The sequence below is a fragment of the Myodes glareolus genome, chromosome 4 (genome assembly GCF_982192425.1).
Source record: "Myodes glareolus chromosome 4, mMyoGla1.1, whole genome shotgun sequence".
In the NCBI taxonomy this organism is placed as follows: domain Eukaryota; kingdom Metazoa; phylum Chordata; class Mammalia; order Rodentia; family Cricetidae; genus Myodes; species Myodes glareolus.
The window spans coordinates 71,138,905-71,159,372 of record NC_142029.1 but is presented as its reverse complement, the minus strand read 5'-3'; the positions used below and the strand labels follow the sequence as shown (position 1 = coordinate 71,159,372).

The window sequence follows — 20,468 nt, the reverse complement described above, 5'->3', positions numbered from 1 at the left end:
TGTGCCGAGCAAGAACACTATGCCCAAACTGTGCTCCTGGCCTTTTCTATTATTAATTTTCACTTTGAGACAGAGCCTCAGGAAGCGGTTCAGAGTGACCTACAAATCACTAGTAGTCCAGGCTACTTTGGACCTAGGATTCTCCTGCCTCTGCCTCTCAGGTATGGAGGATTTCAGGCAGGCACCAGCAGGCCTGGCTCTGGAAGAGTTCTTCTCAAGCTCAAAGGCTCAAGGGAAAACTTTTAAGTTCCCACACTTGTTTATCTCCTGGCACAGACCTTCACTTGAGTCAGTGCTTACTTTGCATGGCTGGCGTGGTCTACATTGCAGTCCGAGTAGCTGCCCTTGAGTCCTGTGGTGTAAGTGCTGCCGCAGCCTCCAGATCAGAGATGCTGCTCGAACACAGAGACCTTTGTTGCCGCAGCGACAGTTTGCCTTCCCCACGTATGTTAGTCTTTTGAACTGCCCATTTATGGGAGATGACAGTGTAACTTCTCTGATGTTTTTGTTCACTATTTCTAAAAAAACTGCCCGGGTGTCCTGCCTGAGACAGGCATTGCCAGAGCTGTGGTGCCCCTTACTAGTGGCAGAGCCTCTGGTCCGTGTTGTCTGCAGTTGGCGGTGGTGAGTTTCCATGAGCATAGAACCTTCCGATCTGAGGGTTCCCGAAGCTCACAGTAGCTCTTCCGACCCTTAGCACCATAGGTCAGTGAACTAAACTGTCACATAGCAGTAGTACTGAAACAGGTGCTGACAGGAAGCTCACAAATAAAGGGGTTAAACCGCCTGGGGAACTCATGAAATGGACTCCATAGTCTTCCTCAGGTGGATTATACAGAGAAGCATGTGTTCCACGGATAGGCATGTGTTTTGTGAACATATGTGTTCTAGGCATCTACATGGATTTCACAGAGTCCTGTAAATGTGCTCAGGTTGCAGTCGAGGACAGGCAGCTTAGTGGCTATTTCTGTCTTCTGTTTCTCTGAAATTCTTGCTGCAAACCTGAGGGGGATGTTTAAATCATCTGGAGTGAGGAGGAGAGAGAGGTTAGGAACTAGTTCATGTGTCCCTAGTCTGTGAAAACCATGAACTTCCTGTGTCCGTGGGTTTTCATCATGATGCTGATGAAGGATGAACAGCCGTGTGTAGTTGGGGGCTGTCTTCCAGCCTTGTAATGCAGATAGCACACTTCAGCGCTCCATTGTCCCTAGGAGCCAAGTACTCTACAGGTCATGGCTTTTTAAAGCTTCGTCCACCTGTGACCCCTTCCATCCAAGAAATTTTTACACGACCTCAGATATATAGACAGATAAAATATATAAGTCAAACATTTCTTGATAATAATAAAATATTACCTTAAAGAAAGTATTTGATATACATATAATTTTAGCACTTATTAAGGACAAAAAATCAAATTTGCATAGTAATGAGATGGATGTGCTTATTTTCACAGGGAGTTAAATGTTGGCTGGCGCATTTGCTTCCACAGGAGGTAGAGCATCTTGTCTTTTGGGTCACAGAGCTATTAAGTGATGAAAACTGAGTGGGCTTAATCTGCCCTCTTCCCAAAGTCTCTGCCGTTTCTACTCAGCACCCTGGAGATGAATGATTTAATACTCGGCGCCATTTATCAAGCCCATGCCATGTACATGTGCGTGCTGCATTTGTGCTGTGAGTCTGTACAGAATCCCACAGTTCTGCTCTCCGGACAATTCAATGACAGAGTTAGTATAATAGCCGGGGGAAAAGACCAGAATTTGGCTTACTTAACTATATAAGCAGAAGTAAAGCAGTGTTGCTGCACCGAAATAAATGTCAGCACTCACTGGGAGCAATAGGAAACATTATCTGGTCGGTATCTAACAGCTCTCTGGGAAACTCTTTAATGCTCTTTCCTGCTGGTGTCTTCCAGTCCTTCACATCCCTAGTTAATGTGTAACTGCATTCAAATCTCTAATTGTTTTTAATGACTTATTAATTTTTATTTTTTGTGTGCATGAGTGTTTGCTTACATATGTGTGTGCACCACATGTGCCTTGTGCCTCAGGAGGCCAGCAGAGGGTTTTGGATCCCCTGGAACTGAGATTGTAGACATTTTTGAGCTGCCATGTCGGTGTTTAAAACCAAGCCAAGGTCCACGGGGGGAGCATCAAGTGTCGTTAAGCATGGAGCCCTCTCTCCAGCCGCTCTACTAGGTTAAGGGAGGAAGTCTTGACGGTTGCCCCTGGCTTCCTACCCTCGTTCCTGAGGGGCTTGTCATCCCATCTTCCTCCCTGTCTCACCAAAGGTCCTGGCCTGCTGGCTGTGCCCTCTGCTCTTTGCTTGTTCCTGCTCCTTTTTGTCACTCATTGCCTCTTCTGTCCCCAGACCCCAGAGTTCTTTTGTCCTGTCATTCCTCATAACATGTGCTATAGGCAGGAGACATCTGAGTCTCCATCTTCGGCTAACATTTCTCACCTCTCATGCTGTTTTCCTGCAATGTCACCAGGTGCCCACACTGTCCATGGAGGAAGTGCAGTCCCGCATCTCTTGACTAGTTACAGCGGTCAGCACCAGAAACCTGAGGTTTACAGCCCATAGCCCACCTCTCCTTTTGCTAACCACCATATTCCCCCAAAACCTTGCTTACTAATCCCGTCTTGAGCCAGCCATGTGCACTGATGGTTCCCCGTGTATCCGCTCAGGTCTCATCTCATGCCTGTGTGTTAATGGTGTCATCCTAACTCCTTCCCCTTTGGTCCTGGTTCCATCATATCTGTCAAATAGTCAAGTACCATGATGAGTTAAAATAAACAAAAACAATATTTTAAAAAAGCAATCAATCCGTGTTCCCTCCTCCAAAGCCAGCTCTTTCCTGTTCTGTTCAGCTACTGACGGAGTATACAGTAGTTCCTACCTGTAACTGCTTTGGCATCCCCATGTTTCTTGAAGTTATTCATAGACCGCTGTGCACTCTCATCACTGTGCCATTTCCAAGCCTTTCTATTGATTACTTTAATTTTAAAAAGTAGTGTGCTGACTGGTAGTTGGAGACTAATTGTGGGTGCTTGTATTCTGGCTGATGTGAAACCTGGAGCCCAGAGCAGTCCCTTAGTCTTAGCAGGCTGTCAGAGGTCAGCGTGTTTGCTCTTCTCTCCTTTAATGTGTGCGTAGTGCAGAGAAAGTGCCAGACTTACTGAATGTTCGGGCCCCTAGATGAGATCAAATAGAGAAGTGAAGTGAAAGACTTTACCTAAATTCCGCACCAGAAGAAAAAGCGCTCTCTCTTGGGTAGACTTAGGTCCAATAATAAGTGACCAGGAAATGGAGAAGGGCAATGGCTTACGTTAAAGTTGACAATTATCTGTCACTTGAATTCCTAAGGTACCTGCCAGTCTGAGAGCTTAGGTCCATGGAGATCTTGGGGACCTGGGTCCCTTTTCTCACGTCTACTTCCGTCAGGCTTATTTCCTGGATCATGTTTCAGCAAGGCACCTGTTCTGCAGCAAAAGAATAGAGGAAACAGGAAGCAATAGATAGGCGGAAAGCACTGGCTGTCTTCAAGATTTCTGGAAATTACCACAGAGATTTCTATCCCATCAGCCACATCTTAGTCATACGTTTCTAAAGACAAGTATGCACGTGCCCACACATGCCCCCACACATGTATATACACACAAAGGTTCTGTTACTGTGGGGAGAGAAGGAATTTCAAGAGACAATATTAAATAATTCATGTGAACTGTCCATATTTAACCTGATGTTTAATCTGCTCCTTCTGTTTAGTCTTTTTCTAATTGCTACATGAACCTTACCTACCCAAGGGCATCCTTGTTATCCACGGCTGGAAGACCTCCTCCCCCCCAAGTGCTGGACTACCGTTTAGTGATACTGTGCATACCATGCTGAGCCATCATTGCTGTCCTCTGCACATTTCGTAGTCTCAGCACAGTAGAAGTTTGCCTGGGGCAGTAATATGCTGTACACATCTGCAGTGCCCAGCCTCCTGCCTCATAAACAAAAAATAGTTCTTACATGAGTAAGTAGATAATTTTGATGATTTCTTGCTTTCTTGTAGACTTTTCAGAAAAGAAGATGGACCAGCCCAGTGGAAGAAGTTTTATGCAAGTGTTGTGTGAAAAATACAGTCCTGAAAACTTCCCTTACCGCCGTGGCCCTGGGATGGGAGTCCATGTCCCAGCCACTCCTCAGGGCTCTCCTATGAAAGGTAAGGAAGGTGGAACAAAGAACATGTCTTTGTCTGCGATTATTTGGGTTAGATTACAACATCGCCTTATTTATGAGTGCCTTGTTTATTTTGAATTATGAGTCAAATGGTCATCATTACATGTTATGATTCCAGTGTTTTCTTTTTCCATTTGTTTTTATTGAGCTACGTATTTTTTCTCCGCTCCCCTCCCTTTCTCTCCTCTCTCCTTCTATCCTCTCCCATGCTCCCAATTTACTCAGGAGATCTTGTCTTTTTCTACTTCCCATGTAGATTAGATCCATGTATGTCTCTCTTAGGGTCCTCTTTGTTGTCTAGGTTCTCTGGGGTTGTGAATTGTAGGCTGGTTTTCTTTGCTTTATGTCTAAAAGCCACTTATGAGTGAGTACATGTGATAGTTGTCTTTCTGGGTCTGGGTCATCTCACTCCAGTGTTTTCTTAAAGAGCCTCACAGAACTGCTTTCTTCCAGATTGGCCAGAGGCATTATAGTTGTCTTTACAGGGCAGGACTGATACTTGGGGAATAATCCTTCAAGTGCATACCCTTTCAAGGAACTCGAAGAATACAGAATAGTACGAGGCTGGCCGTTGCCCTTGAGGCCCTTCACAGGTTCCTGGGTTAGATTACACGACATTCACATTGATTAAGGTATATCACAATGTAGCTTATGTTGAGCCCAATGAAAGCCACAGTGATGAAGAATGAAATTTAGAAGATAAAACTATCAGGAAAGGGTTCAAAGGTTAACTAGCCCTTGGAGAACATAGAGTATGATTAGAGAGGAGACAAAGACATTCCAGGAGAGGGAAGTGTGTGAGGTGGGTTTTTGCTAGCCTTTTTATCCTAGCTGTACTTAACAGATTTTAGAAGTAGTTCTTTGTCATTCAGGGGAGTTCATAGGGAATCCTTGCTTTATTCCAGTACTCAGAGTCTACTGACAGTCATTTCTCAATAGAACTGTCTCCAGCTTTGTAATCATGTACCTCTGAGTTGGCAGTTTGTTGCCTAGGCTGTGGTCTACATCAGGAATTTGATACTAAAATAGTACTTAGTAGAAACTGTATAATTCAAGGCCTCAAATTATAAATCATGACCTTCAGGAGCCCTTGATTTTTTCCCAAATGGGAGAAAAAGTGGTTGAGGTGCCATGTCTGTCTCTTTCCGTGAGACAGTGAGTGGCTTTGCTGACACACGCACACTAGGGCACACCAGGCCAGATTCTGTATTTGGCCGACCATAGTTTTACATTTTTCAAATTCTGAAACTTTTTCTCCAATTAGGAATTTATTTTAAAAGAAGGCTATATTTTCATATGGGAAAAATCTGTTACCACATAAATATAAAATGGGAATAATTGTTAGGCAGAAATGAAAGAAACAGCATTTTGATTGTCTTCCTGTAAGTGAAGATGTTTTGAACACACAAATTTGAAGAGGTGGCTTAACAGATAGCCCATGAGAAGTTTGAGATAGGTTTTTTTTTCACTTTTATTGATGCTTTGTGGATTTCACATCTTGCTTTCTTATCCCCTTACATCCCTGTCCCCTCTGTCCACCCTCTGCCCTGGCTAACTCTCCTCAAATCAAAACCAAATTCAAAAGGAAAACCAAAAACCAAACCAAGCAAAAACAAAAAAGAATCTTGTCATGGAAGCTGTAGTGTGGCCCACTGAGTCACACAGTTCACCCTTTAGTCTGCTCATCTTTACCTGCAAGTCTTCATTACCATGAGTTATTGGTTTGGCTCAAGTACTCTGGTTTCTGCTACACCATCAATAATGGGCTCCTCTTGGATATCCTGTTGTTGTCCTGTGTCATGGAGATCCTGCTGCTTTTGATCTGTGGATTCATCCCTTTCAGATGTTCCAACACTTCATAGATTTGGTGGATGCTGGGGGGTCAGCTCTGTACTGAATCTATGAACTATTGGAGATAATTTGAACTGTTGGAAGAGAAGGAGCTTCTGAGAGGAAAGAGTACAGATGCTGTAGAACTGCAGACCTGAGGTCAGTCAGTGGTGCCCTGAGACACAGGTTACCTGAGTCCTGTGTGTGTGCAAGAAGCCAGCAATGTGGGTGTTGCTGGTGGTTGGCAGATGCCCAGCCAGGAGTGGAGCTGAGAAGACTTTTCATGGTGGGGGCTCAGCTCTTCTGAGTTCCTCCCGGCCCATATTTAATTCTTCCTTTAGGATTCAAGGCCCCAAGATCCCACTATATTTTCGAGGCACTCTTGGAATGCAGAAGATGCAGGTAGTTTTTTTTTTTTACCTGATGATTTCTGGGCACTAAACATACATAGGCAAGAATTAGGCTATAGCAGAATCATCATCAAAGAGACCAGAGAGACTTCTTCCAGCAACTGATGGGAGCAGATGCCAAGTCCCACAGCCAAACACTATGTGGAGCTAGGGGAATCCTGCAGAGGAGGGGGAGAAAGGATTGGAGGAACTAGAGTGGTCAGGGACACCACAAGAACACGGCCCACAAATCAACTAATGGGACTCATGGGGAATCACAGAGATCAGGGAGCCTGTAGGGGTCTGACCTATGTCTTATGCATATATGTTATGGCTGAGTAGGTTGGTGTTCTTGTGGGATTCTTAAGAGTTAGGAGTAGGGGGTGTGTTCTCTGACTCTTTTGCCTACTTGTGGTACCCTTCTTCTCCTACTGGGTTGCCTCATCCAGCCTTGATGCAATGGTCTGTGCTTGGTCTTGGTGTAGCATGTTGTGCAGTGTTTGGTTGATGTCCCTGGGAGGTCTGCTCTTTTCTGTGGAGAAAGGAGCGGGTGGGTCTGGGGAGAGGAGAGGTGGGGGGAGAGAATTGGGGGAAGACAAGAGGAGGGGAAGCTGGTCGGGATGTAATATATGAGGGAATAATAATGAAAAGAGAACTAGGCTGAATGGAGCAAGTGTTTTCTGTCTCCTGTGATTCAGATCGCCTCAACCTCCCCAGTGTGCTCGTGCTGAACAGCTGCGGAATCACCTGCGCGGGAGACGAAAGAGAAATCGCTGCCTTCTGCGCTCACGTGTCAGAGCTCGATCTTTCTGACAACAAACTGGAAGACTGGCATGAGGTACAGGCTGCGCGGTGCTGCGCTGGGGAAAGGCGTTGGGTACCGCTGTGCTCTTGCTGCGCTCCCTGCATACTCTGACTCTGGCTCTCACTGGAGCCTCACTTGCCCTCTGTGTGTGCCAAGATAAACAAGTCGCCAACTCCCTGCAGTGACCTCCAGTGAGTGCTTATTGCTGCCACCCTGCTTTTATTAGTGTGGGCAGCATGGAGACATTTTATTCCAGGCATTGAAAGGTTAATGAGCCTACGGACACTTGGACTGCAACAGTGCCTTCTCTCTTTCTCAGTCCTACATCCTCTGCTCATGCCCTGCTTCCACTGCAGGGTTTATCTCTGCAGATTGACTTAGAATTGCTTCCACTGAAACCAAGATTATAGTCATTTTCTTGTTACTGAAATCTTTGACAAATCCTTCAGAACTTCCCGTATTTTAACCAAGCGTTGAGTAGTTTGATAAATCTGATGCCTTTTGACCTCAGAGTAACTCTAACTACACACTAACAGCTTCATAATATTCCTTCTTGTTATTGTAGATATCATTCCCTAACTTATTAAAACATTTCCTGATCGAAACTACCACAAAGTATAAGGGGAAGCCAGTTCTTCCTACTTGGTTCATTCAAATCACACTCATACTTTTTGCTTTGATTATCTGTAGAGGTTTGCTTTTTGGATTTTCCCATTCCTGTTGTCTCCTGTTTCTCCATCACTGCACAGCGCACAACAGACTGCTGTAGCAAATGAATCACCCTGGACCCTGCTGCATGACACCCTTCCCTTACTTTCCTCTGTTTAGCAACCAAGGCTTGAATCCTGAGGAATGGTCCTCATCACACAGCTCTCTGCTGTCCTAGAACTCCATGCCTGTCTTAGCCCTGCACTGTCAATTGTAGACAACACAGGCAAATGGCATGGGGCTTCCTCGCTTTAGTCACGTTTCTCTGTCATCTTCTGGCCACTGCCTGGGTTGTCATTCCTGTGTCCGATTCCCGGCTCTCAAGTCAGGCAGTCAGATTACCCCAGAGCACCTGTACCCACTGCTGCAGAAGGATTTGTTTCAGCGTGGTGGGGTCATTTGCTGACTCCACGTTTTCCCAAGAGACTGTGAGCTTGTTTTCGATGGCGGTTTCTGTCTTTTTTAAATCACCACCACCCTGTGTACTAGAGCATCAGGTGTCTGTTGCCTATGTTAAGGAGTGACTGACTGCATTTATGGATTGGTGAAGACCGCTTGCTGCAACTCTTACCATGACTTCCCAGAATTCACCTGGTCCTTTCGTGCGTCTCACCAGTATACAGGTGCTGGTAATTAGCCATTGAAATACTCTGTAGCTTTCAAGTGGTACACAAATTCTAAAACAGCTTTCTTGGTTAAGAAAACTCGGTGAACTGTTTGTTCAGCTTTTTTTTTTTGTATCTGTTCCACTGTTCTACTTAATATGGTGTCCATGTCTTAGTGGCAGTTTCTGTTGTGATAGGATTTTTATCAAAATATTTGATATGTTCATGTCATCCAACTTAGAGGGGAAGTGTAGACTCCTCGGGCTACACTTGGTTTCCATTCATCCATGTATCCATTTGCCTGTATAAACTACTTATCTCACTAACCACAAATCATAGCTTGTACTTTTTTGGTTCGGAGACACCCAGTCCCCAGGCATGCTCTTCCTACACTGCCCGGATGCAGAAAGAGCCCCCCTGCTAGTCCTCCCGAGCTGGAACTCTCTTCAGGACTGTTGATGAAGCTCTGACTCCCCAGAATTGAGTAGATTTGTGGTCCTACTGCCGTGGGGTGTGGATGGTGGGGTTCAGACCAGATCCTCCTCTAACTCCTTCCTCTGCTGAATCCTCTAACTTTGTTGTTTGGTGATATGAATTGCCCCACAGGCTGGGGTTTGACCTGTACTTTGACTTTGGACCCGAGCTTTTGCTCACTAGGCAGAGCAGTTTAATAATGGTAAACTGTACTTCGGAAGGGAGCTGTCCGTGGGGTGGGCCAGCACACAGCTTACGCTAGGAACCAGGCTTTTCCTCTGCTTTAGCAAAGGTCTGTGTCGTTTCCCAGACCACGCTGCACACAGCCAGGGGCCGCATATTTATCTGAAGTATCTGCACTTCGCTTGAGCGTCCTCCTATGCACTTGGTAGCCTGCTGATGCTGTTGCTTTCAAGTTTCTCATTCAGTTTATTCTGGTTTTTTACCGTTCCTTGTAATCCTCAGATTCCTAACTGTAGTTGATCCCACTCTTTTAGAGTATATATCAGAGTGTAAAGGGACTGGAGGAAAACTGACAACCAAAGAATATTGATTTTTTTCTTTTGCTTTGATTAAACTCTTTGCCAGGCTACAAATGCTTCATGGGTTACTGGTTTTAAGACATCACATTTCAATCCCCTTACAATCCATGTGTCTGATTATGAAGATCATTTTCCCCTAGACATTGACCAAGTTTGACTTCAGCCTGCATTAACATAGCAATGTGGAGCAAAGTAATGTGGAATGTTCTTTGAGTTTCCTGAGTGGTCACTAATGTTACAAGTTAGGAGCCATTTCTTTTGTTTTAAGCTCTCGGCTGCTGTTTATCTCAAGGCTCAAACACACTGGCTGAGACCTGTAGTGGTCTGGAGGGAGAGAAAAATGTGTCCATTTTTCTTCATTCGGCACTTGTATATAAAGCAGTTCCAGTTTTTAGCTACTGACTTGAATTTTTGGCTGGATAGAATTTTGCTCAACCTTTCCCAACGTATCTCTGTTTCCCCCCTTTTTTCTTATTGAAACCATTTTATAAAAGAAATTGAATCAAATGTTTGAGAGGAGGGAGGAGTTAGTCAGTCAAGTGAGGCAGAGAAAAGCTTGGGCATAAATTACCGATTGTTATCTGCGAAACCTTCCCCATTTCCTCACATCTTGGGTTTCCCCCCTTATGGGGGCCTGGGTAGAGGACCCCTATGAAACCCTGACTCTGTAGACGCCTGAGAGGTGATGCGAGTTCAGCTCCCCACTTTTGCACGTGAGCAAACTCAACTTATTCCAGCCAGGGGAGTCTTTTTAATCTGTGATTTAAAGACACCACATGAAGGGCTGCCGTAGACACTCAACAGAGTGTGTCGCCTTTGCAGTTGGGAAATTTTTCTATCATAAGTAAATTTTTATCAGTCTAATCAATACTGTGTTTTCCTTAGTGTCCGTATGAGGCGACACAGGAAGCCTTTTGGATCTTCATACTTTAAAAGAAAATATTTGTTTCTAGCACAGAAAATGCTTCCTGCCTGATTGCTTAGCGTGTGTCCAGTGTAGTGTTGAGAACATATGCAGGGTCCCACTGGACACTTGGCCAATGTAGATGGTAAAGAGAGGACCACACAGCTGTTAGCCTTGGGATTCCCCAGAATTTGTTTCACAACCTTTAAGTAACTTTTATTTTCTTTTTCTTTTTCTTCTTTTTTTTTTTTTTTTTTTTTAGCATTTTGCTCTTTATTATAGAAATCTAGAGGGAGGCGATGGTTTCTGGTCCTCGTCTACTGTGTGAAAGTCCTTCTCATTGGTATTTAGGTCATGGAATGTAATGCACTATTGGTCCCTGCGTGAGCTATTGAGCTATGTTGTAGGCACAGCCACGCTTTGCATTATGGTTTGGTAACGTTCACTCACAGAAGTGGCTGAGAGGGAATGTGCTCATACTGTCGGCACCCGTCACGCTGAGAGCAGCAGTTCAGTGCATCTTCCCTATTCGACAGCTCATTTCTTCATCTGTGGAACATTGAGTGTGCAGAGTGGACGCATGGAGAATGGGAGGACCTTTCCCTCTGACAGACTCCTGTGAGCCTCCCTCGAGTTAATCTTCTCGCTGAACTGAGCAGGCGCTGTGGCCTGATGAAGCTGCAGCTCGCCTTTTCTTCTACCCGTGGTCCTCTCTGGATGTACCCAGAGTCTCTTCACAGGGTCCTGGGACATCTGGGTACTTTCCCCTTTCATCAGTGAGGAAACAGACGTGGAAAGGTTAAGTGATGAAGCCAGTCAGCTAGCAAATGTCGGAAACTGATTTGAAAGCAAGCCTTCCACACCCCGAAATCAGTTCCTACTGCTCCTCTCCGACTCCACTGCTGCTCGGCCCTGTGAGACTTAATACATTTGTAGGTGTGAGCATCATTCCAGCTTCCTTCACTTGGTGCTCACTGCCCGTGCCCTCTACTCTCCAGTTGTTCTTCATTTCCTCCCGGTTATGTTCGTGATATCCTGTGGGACCATAGTCAAAATTGTTGAATGTCTCTGAGCTTCAGTTTCCTCGGATTTCACCATGAGAAAGTCAGAGCTGGCAGGTTGTTCAGGGAATGAGTTTGCATCCAGAAAGCTAGAACTGTGCAGAGCGTATAGTTAGACTCAGTCACACCTCCTGCTCCACTTTTCCTATAGGTTGCTAAGTAAGCCATAAATTGGTGAATTGGTGATCATGCTTTCTCCTTCACCAGTTTCCATCTGTCTGTCTGTGTATCATCTGTCTGTCTATCTATTGGTCTATTCTGGATGTCTTGGGCTTTTGAATAAATACATTTTAATGTTTGGTTTGTTTTTTGCCTTGGAAACAAATTGAAGCATCCCTGAGTGATGATGTCTCTCCAGTCAGCTGTTGCACACACAGATCCTTACAGAAGGCTGGGGTGGAGCTGAAGATGCTTTTACTCAGACATCATGTGGTGTTGAGAAGGAGCGGGTGAAGGTAGTCAGAGAATTGCATGACTTAATCTTAGCTCTTTATAAATGTATAGCCTAGAATACCATCTAAATTATCCTTTTATCTTACTTATGCAAGACTGTATCATACTGGGCAAAATCAGGGCCTTGCTAATGGTCACACAGGGAATCCTTCCCATGCCACTGACTCTGAGCTATGCTACTCTTCCTTGGAAACAGCCTAAATTATTTGCCTTCATTTGTTGAAGCCACTCCTCCTGCTCTGTAGGTGCCTTTGCTAAGTGGGACTCCTCGAGGTACAAGGCCCTTCACCTGGGGACCTACTCAGGCCCTCACACACGTGACTGCTCTTTCAAAGTACCAACGTCCGCCTGACTCACATCTCTCTCTTTTCTCCGCAGGTCAGTAAGATTGTGTCAAACGTTCCTCAGCTGGAGTTTCTAAACCTGAGTTCCAATCCTCTGAATCTGTCAGTTCTAGAGAGAACATGTGCTGGGTCCTTCTCGGGGGTTCGCAAACTTGTCCTCAACAACAGCAAAGCATCATGGGAAACAGTGCACACGATACTTCAGGAGTTACCAGAGTAAGCCCAGCGAGCACGGGGAGTGGGGCCATGTTGCCGTCTGTGTTTCTGCATAGAATGTCTGCTGATCTCTCAGTTCAGAAACTCTAGAGCTGTAGGTTGAATGGAGAAAGGTCAGAAAAATGAAGTCACTGGGGTGAGGGTGTGGGGTGACCTGCTCACCTTTCCAGGGGCATAGCTGGGAGACATGGGATGGCATCCTTCCCTAGAACATACCTGTGAGAAGCACTTGCCATTCTGAGCACCTCTTTAATCTTCTGATTGCCCAATTTAAGAATTGTGTTTTAGCCTTTTTCTTTGGAAGAAAAAAAATGCTAGTATCTCTAAAAAATGTGTTGACGTTGAGATGACCGGGCGCCTCTGTAGGCTGATGCAAAGTGGACCTGCACAGAGGAAGCCTCTGACAGAAAGAAATAAAGCTGGAATTTCTTTGATTTTTCTAAGTACAGAAATTATTCAGGCTCCCAGGATCTGGCCTCACACCACTTTCTGCACCTGATTCCCTACTGTTAAGCTAATCAGCTTTCTTCACGATGCACAGCTTCCAGTATGGCATTGAATTAATTGGTCTTTGAGACAGGGTCTCATGAAGCCCAGGCTTGCCTCACACTTACTCATTCTCCTGGTTCCACCCCTGAGGGGCTAGAATGAGTTGTGTGTACCATTAGTTGTGACAGTTGAATTGACTTAAATTCAGGTGTTACTTGCTAACCATGTGACCTTTGACATCCCCTTAACCTCTTTGGGCCCAGCTTCCTTGCCTGTGAAGTGGACACCATTATATGTTCCTGGCACAAGGGCTGACACAGAATAGGGATATGGTAGTTATTGTTTCTTTTTATAAACATTTCTCCATATTGTTTTCTGGAATTTTCTTCTGTTGCCTCTCAGCTTAATTAAGTTTGTCCCTCCTTGAAAGCCGGGCATTCTTTCCTGTGTCGTAGACTTGCACTCAGTTCCATTGCTCCCAGAAGACACTCTTGTTCTAAGAGTTAGTGCTGCATACTCTGGATTTCCCTTCCCAGAGATACACTGTTCTGAGCCACAGGGAAAGTCCTTTATATTTTATCTGTAATACAGCAAGAGGCTCACATATAGTGTGAATGTTTATTTTTAGTTTTTAAGACAGGGTATCACTGGGTAGCCAGGCTAGCCTTGGAATGATGCTCTCCTTTCCCCATCCTCCTGGGGTTCCTGGCACCTGCGTCCTTTAGTTATTGAATGCATGGCGGTGTGTCTGAAGGTAAAACTCAACTGCTCTAAACAATTGGCTGTTTCCTTTCTCTCTGCAGTCTGGAGGAGCTCTTCCTGTGCCTTAATGACTATGAAACAGTGTCTTGTCCTTCTGTTTGCTGTCATTCCCTTAAGCTCCTACACATAACAGACAATAACCTCCAAGACTGGACTGAAATCCGAAAGCTTGGTGTAATGTTCCCTTCATTGGATACCCTGGTTCTGGCCAACAATCACTTGAATGCTATCGAGGAGCCTGCTGACTCCCTGGCGAGGCTGTTTCCTAATCTGCGATCCATCAGCCTTCACAAGTCAGGTGAGGCACAGGCTTGCCCTCGTTCTGTGTCAATCTGGTCAAGTTCATGATGGAATATAATAAAAATGTGTGTTAGTCATAACTATACTGGTAACAGGGTAGGTTTTCATGTACCTACAATCCACTTAATTTAGGACATCATTTTCTTCATAAGTACTCTAATAAGTGTTAAAGAGCATAGAATTATATTCACAATTTATATTTTATACATTAAAAAGAGTCATAAAGAAGTAAAATGAAATTAATAATGTAGATATTAAAAGTCAGGAAAAGGATTATAAACTAGATCATTTTACCTAGATGCAGAGTAAGGAATCCTAGTCTGGAAGCCTTTTTAAATACTCATCTATACATTCTTGATTGTCACCTTATTGCTGCTGTATCCTGTACATCCCAAGAATGAATATGTGTTAATGATTTTTATTTAAGACCAGCTTTAAGTCCACAGCAAACTTAAGTAGAAAGTACAGATGGTTCTCATCTATGAACAACCTTGTACATAGATGAACCCCATCTTGTACCTCCCACCCCCAACTGGTATGTTTGTACCATGCCCATCAGTGAGCTGATTCTGACATGTCATGCATCTGAGAGTCAGTAGTTTCCCTTAGGGTGTACCCCATGGGCTTTGAGAAATGAACAGAACAGCTCCTCTGCCCCTCCATGTGCACAGACTGGCTCAGTGCCCTCCCGGTGCCCCATGGTCCACTGTTCATCCCTCTAATGCTGACATGCCCTGGTCCTCTGTTGTCTCTGCACTTCCCCCTCAGCCACAGGCATTTATTTAGAGTCACACCATGTGGAGCTTCTTTAAATCGGTTTTTTTTCACTTGACAATTTGTATTTAAGCCCCTCATGCCTTTTCATCACTTGAGAGGTCCTTTCTTGTCGGCCCAAATGATACTCCATTTTCTAGGGGCACCATAGTTTATCCATCATCTGCTGAAGGTTTTGATTTACTTTCAAGTTTGAACAACTATGAGTAAATCTGTAACCATTTGTGCAGATTTTCAAGTGGGCATAAGCTTTCAGTTTGTTTAGGTAAATGATAAAGGTAGAACAGCTGAATCATACAGTAAAATTGTACTTAGTTTTGAAAGAAGCCTAAACTGTCAAAGCAGTTGCACCATTTTCCATTTCTACCAGCTCTGCATGAAGAGTTGTGTTGTCCCACATGCTTGACAGCATCGGGTGTTGGCAGTGATGTATGCTTTGACTTCTAATAAGGGTCTTGAATTTGAAGTTCCCTAACTTCAAACAGGGAAAAGCCTTTCTCTTTGCTTACTTTTCCTATGTTGTCATCTGTGAAGAGGTGTGTTCAGGATTTTTTTTTTCACTTTTAGTTATAATTAGGTTGTTAGTTGGATTGCCATTGGGCTGTGAGATCCTATTCATGGGAAGATGAGAGCAAACACTCCAGATAATAAGGGACTGACAAACAAACAAACAAACAAAAAACCCAAAGTAAGATACCATCAAAGTCCAACTTGATGAACCAGTGAGTTTTCTTGGGACTATTTAGAAAAATGGGTGACAGATTACCTACAGGAGCAGAAATGACACAATGACGGTTGTATCAGCAAACCCACCCAGCATGAGTGACAGTACACAAAAACTGGAGACCTGGAGCACACTGAAGAGGCAGCTCAGCAAGGTGGAGGGTATCCTTGTCCAAGTGGATCAGTTGGTCTCTGTTTTTTTCTAGGCAGTTTGGCTAGTCTCTACTTTGTCCAGGCATTTGGGCTTGTCTGCCCTTGAGTCTCAGCAGTCTTTACTATTTATATTGTTGGGGAGGGAGGGCGGGACCTAGTTAATCTGGTCAGTTTCAGGAACTTCCTGAAGCTAATGTTCAGTTGTTTACTTCCAGTCTTAGGAGCATCCCTATGGCATTTCACTGCCCCTTCAGAATGGTCTGTTGTTTCCCCTCCCTGTAAACATTCTGTCTTAAATATTTTCCTTAAAAATAGAAGATTTTTAATCTGGAGGAAACTGCCACACAACAGGTTGAACTATTAGTTGGGTTTTTGTTGGGTTGTTAGTTGGATTGTTGTTAGTTTGATATCTAAGTTAATAGACATTTAGTTGGGTTTTAGGTTGTAGTTGAGCTGATTTCAATGCTGTAGATTGAACCTAGGGTCTTCTTTGTGCTAATCTATCAGTGACCTATATTCCTTGCCTTCTTTTTACTTTTGATGTTGAGACAAGGTCTCACTAAGTTGAGCAAGCTAGTCTTGAACCTGTGGCCCTCCTTTTTTAGCCCCTTGAGTAGCTGGGGGAATGAATCGGTTCTACCACACTCAGTTTGTTGAGTTTTAAAAGTTCTTGTATGTTTCCATTAGTGAACTTTTGTTAAATGTCTTCTGCAAAAATAAAAAAAAAAAAACTTCTTCCAATCTGACTTTTATTCTCATTTTTAAACCTAGCTTTCTTCCTATTTCTTTAAACAACTACGTATTTAAAAATAACTGTGACTTAAAACTGAAAAAGATGAACTTAGTTTAGTTCACCATAGAGGTTATGATGATGAGTAGGAAATGCGTTTTTTTGAACATTACACACATGCCATGGCACACATACAGCGGGCAGAGGACAACTCGCAGAAGTTAGCTTTCTCCTTTTACCATGTAGGTCCTCAGGAACTGAACTCAGATGGTCAGACTTGGTGTCAGGTTCCTTTATCTGCTTAGCTGTCTCACTGGCCCCTAAAAATGCATTTTAAAAGCCACGATTTTGCACATGGAAGCTTTTTATTTCACAGCTTGACAGCCCTTGACATAGCTCTCCTGCATCTAGGTAGACGCGCCCATTGGTAAGAGAAGAGGACAGCTGTGACTTGAGATAGTTCTGAGCCAACATCCTCCCGTATCCTCCCTCTGACTCCACCCTTGCTGCAGGGCGCTGCAGACACAAAGCAGTTATGTTCTCTGAAATGGATTTCAGGATGTCATGAGTGTGTGTGTGTGTGTGAGAGAGAGAGAGAGAGAGAGAGAGAAAGCCTGTCTGACTCGGGGTCAGATATCGCCTTGGGTGACACACTTGCCCACGGCCAGCGAGAACTGCAGTTTAGGGCTCAGCGTCTTCTCCTCACTAGTGCTCTCCTTGCTTCAGGGTTTGGGGTTACTGTACTCGTGGGTCGTGTTGGTTTTGGCAGTGATTTTGCACCCATTTTCCTGCATGAGGGTAGCATGAAGGTAATAAGTTTTAGTTTCTGGTGCTCCTGCTCTTGTCGTGTATTAGAACATATTAGGGGAAAGTTTGGTATGCCACCATCACCTCAGAGAGTCGCAATCCATGAGTCTGCGTTTCAGTAAACGGAGTCAATTCAGCCACTCTTTAGAAAAATCACAGCGTGCGCCCTGTTTGCTGAAACCGTGATGACCCAATTAGACGGCCTTGTTGTGGAACAGGAGATGGGAGGGTGTTGAAGAACCGGGCCTGCCCTCTCTGTCCTTCACAGTTGAGCTCACAAAGATGGGAGAAGCTCTGGCAAGTGGGTTTGTTTGTTGTATTTGTTGCTTTTGGCAGTGTCTCACTATCCTGCCTTGGCTGCCCTTGAACTCCCGATCCGCCCGCCTTCACTTCTGAGCAGGTGAGAATCTAGACACGCAGCACTGAGCCTGTCTTCCAGGGAAGTTACTTTGAAGTTTAACCATGTCCATCCCTGTATCCTTGGCTGGTTGTTTGCACCTTAGCATTTCAGGAATTGCTAGGTAACTGCTTGGCCATCTTTATCTTCTTCCTTTTGTTCTTTTCTAGATTTACTTAAATAATATCTTGTTTTCCCCCAATTAGGTTTGCAGTCGTGGGAAGACATTGACAAACTAAATTCCTTCCCCAAGCTTGAAGAAGTGAGATTGCTAGGAATTCCCCTTCTGCAGCCATATACCACTGAGGAACGCAGGAAACTGGTGGTGGCCAGGTATGTTGTCTTGCTCCCCCTGCTGCTGTCTGAAGGGGCCTTAAAGGGCAGGATACTCCTTTGGGGTGCTATGGATTGGCCTCTAACACGGTGATCATGTAAAGAGCATTTATATATACTTGGAAGTGGAGCCTTCTCAGCACGTCTTTTCTCCTTGAGTATCTAGCTCTTGGTTGACTTAAGTAGGCTGACTGTTACTGTCTTCCGTACTCCCTGTGTTTTCTGTCTCTGGCGCTGCCTCTGCACACTGCTGCAGCTTCCCCTCAGTGCAGATGCTTGTATGAACCTTTAGCAGAAAGAAGATTTGGGCTAAAATGAAAAGAGCCCCGGGGCTTTGCTTTGCTCTCTGCGCGCACCCCATGTGGAGCTCTTGAAGGACGGGCAGTAGGCTTTGGGGTTTCTTCTGAAGAGGCCTCCTTAAGCACAGCATTGATCTTTCGCCCAGCTAATGGCCGGCTCCACACTGCCATGCCCGTACTTCTTACCACAGTCAGAAGGCTCACTGTTCTCTTGAGAAGCCCGAGTCTCATGGTAGGCAGGCTTTAGGCATTATGTTCTTCACATAGTTCATTTACAAGCATAAGATGATTTGTGAGTTATATATTCATTTTGTACAAATTACACTTTGAACTTGTGCTATTTAAGATGGCAGCCGCCAGCCTAGGGGGCTATGAGCACTTCAAATAATGCCTTGGCTAATTTGAAATATAAAACAGACACTAGATTTCCCTAGTTTATATGAGTAAGGCACTATGAAAGAGCTCATGACTTCTTAAAATGTTGATTACATGTAGAAATGCTCATATTCTGGTTATATTATATTAAATAAAATATATATATATAATTTAATATATAAATTAAATAAAATATATTGTTACAATTTTACCTTTCTGCTTTTTAAATTGGGCTGGAGAGATGGCTCAGTTGTTAAGAGTACTTGCTGCTCTCCCAAGGACCTGAGTTCGGTTCCCAGCACCCATATCAGGTGCTGTACAGCTGCCTGTAACTCCAGCTCTAGAGAGTCTGTTACCCTCCCTGGGTCTCTTTAGAGACCTTCACATGTAAGTACATAAACAAACATAGATACATCCATGGAGAAAAGAATAAAAACCAATTTTAAAAGTGGAGCTACTGGGTACTTCAGCTATATCACTGGGCTGCGTTCATCACCTAAGGTGGACTGTGTGACTTAGAGCCGTGCTCTGAAATGTCAGGTTTAAAACAGAAGATCAGCATCATATTCAAAAATATAACGGTTTTTATTTCATCCTTTGATGACTTCATTGTGTGTCAGTCTTCACACAGGAACAAGGCTGAGCCAGCTGTGTCGTTTCAAAACGACGGCCCATTGTTTAATTTCCAGCTCCTTAAAATGTCTTTATTTGGCTTTCACTTATAGACTGCCCTCTGTTTCCAAACTCAATGGCAGCGTTGTCACTGATGGAGAGCGAGAAGATTCTGAGAGATTTTTCATCCGGTACTACGTGGACGTCCCACAGGAGGAAGTGCCATTCAGGTAAAAAGTCCTCAGCAGGCGCAGTAGAGAGCCAGGCCAGGGTCTGATCCTCTGAAGTCGGCAGTAGGCTTAGAGAGAAAAGGAAAACATAAAAGCAGACATACTTTATCTTCCTTTCCATAGTGCAGTGGTTTTCAATCTGTGGGTCATGATCCCTTTGGGGGATCAAATGACCCTTTCACAGGGGTCACAGATCAGATATTTACATTATGATTCATAACGGCATCAAAGTTACAGTTATAAAGTAGCAATGAAATAATTTTTTAGCTAAGGCTCACCGCAATATGAGGGACTGTATTAAAGGGCTGCAGCGTTAGGCAGGATGAGAACCACTGCCGTGCATTCTCTCTGGCCTTCTGTAGACAGAGGGCTGGTATCTGGCTAACAGCTGTTTTGTGTCACCAGAGCATGTGTCCTCTGTCCTCAGGCTAGTTCCCCCTGTGTGCTGTGTTTGCTTTGGATGTGGCAGCTTCTGCAGATCGGCAGGCTTGGCAAGCGAGGAAAGGACTGGAAAGTGGGCTCTGGAAGGGATGAGTATGGGTGGCTCCGTAAGAGGAGTACCAGGTCGAGAGAGCATTGTCTGAACTTGGGGAGGACGTTGTGGCTAGTGTGAGGAAGGCCCTGTAATACTGCAGAGATAAAGGGAAGGAGGGAGGGTGTATTCCACCAAATACAAAAGAAAAGAAAACTCTGAAAACAGCTTTCCAGGTGTGGACAAATTGAATTGCTTGCCAGAAAGTATGGAGGACTCAGGAATAAAGATAAATACACAGGAAGTAGTAGGGAGGGACCTAGTGATTTGGTGTGTTTGGGGGTGGCTTAGGTTTGGAACAAGTGGAGAGTGCTTCTTTTGCTTGCTTGCCTGTCAAAAAGGAAAATTAGTCAACTTGTTGCTTTTTAGCTTCTCTGATCTAGCAGGTTTTGACTTC

General features: G+C 44.4%; 1 protein-coding gene across 3 annotated transcripts in view; it reads left to right on the top strand.

Annotated features, from left to right (window-relative positions):
• Tbcel (tubulin folding cofactor E like) overlaps positions 1-20,468 on the top strand; it is a 57,898-nt gene that overhangs the window by 16,355 nt on the left and 21,075 nt on the right. For all 3 annotated transcript variants that reach the window (XM_048417153.3, XM_048417151.3, XM_048417152.3), the window contains exons 2-7: positions 4,058-4,207; positions 7,142-7,281; positions 12,374-12,555; positions 13,848-14,104; positions 17,897-18,023; positions 19,423-19,539. In XM_048417153.3, coding sequence (XP_048273110.1) covers positions 4,075-4,207; positions 7,142-7,281; positions 12,374-12,555; positions 13,848-14,104; positions 17,897-18,023; positions 19,423-19,539 — 956 coding nt within the window. In that variant the 5' untranslated portion in view covers positions 4,058-4,074. The remainder of the gene's footprint in view (positions 1-4,057; positions 4,208-7,141; positions 7,282-12,373; positions 12,556-13,847; positions 14,105-17,896; positions 18,024-19,422; positions 19,540-20,468) is intronic.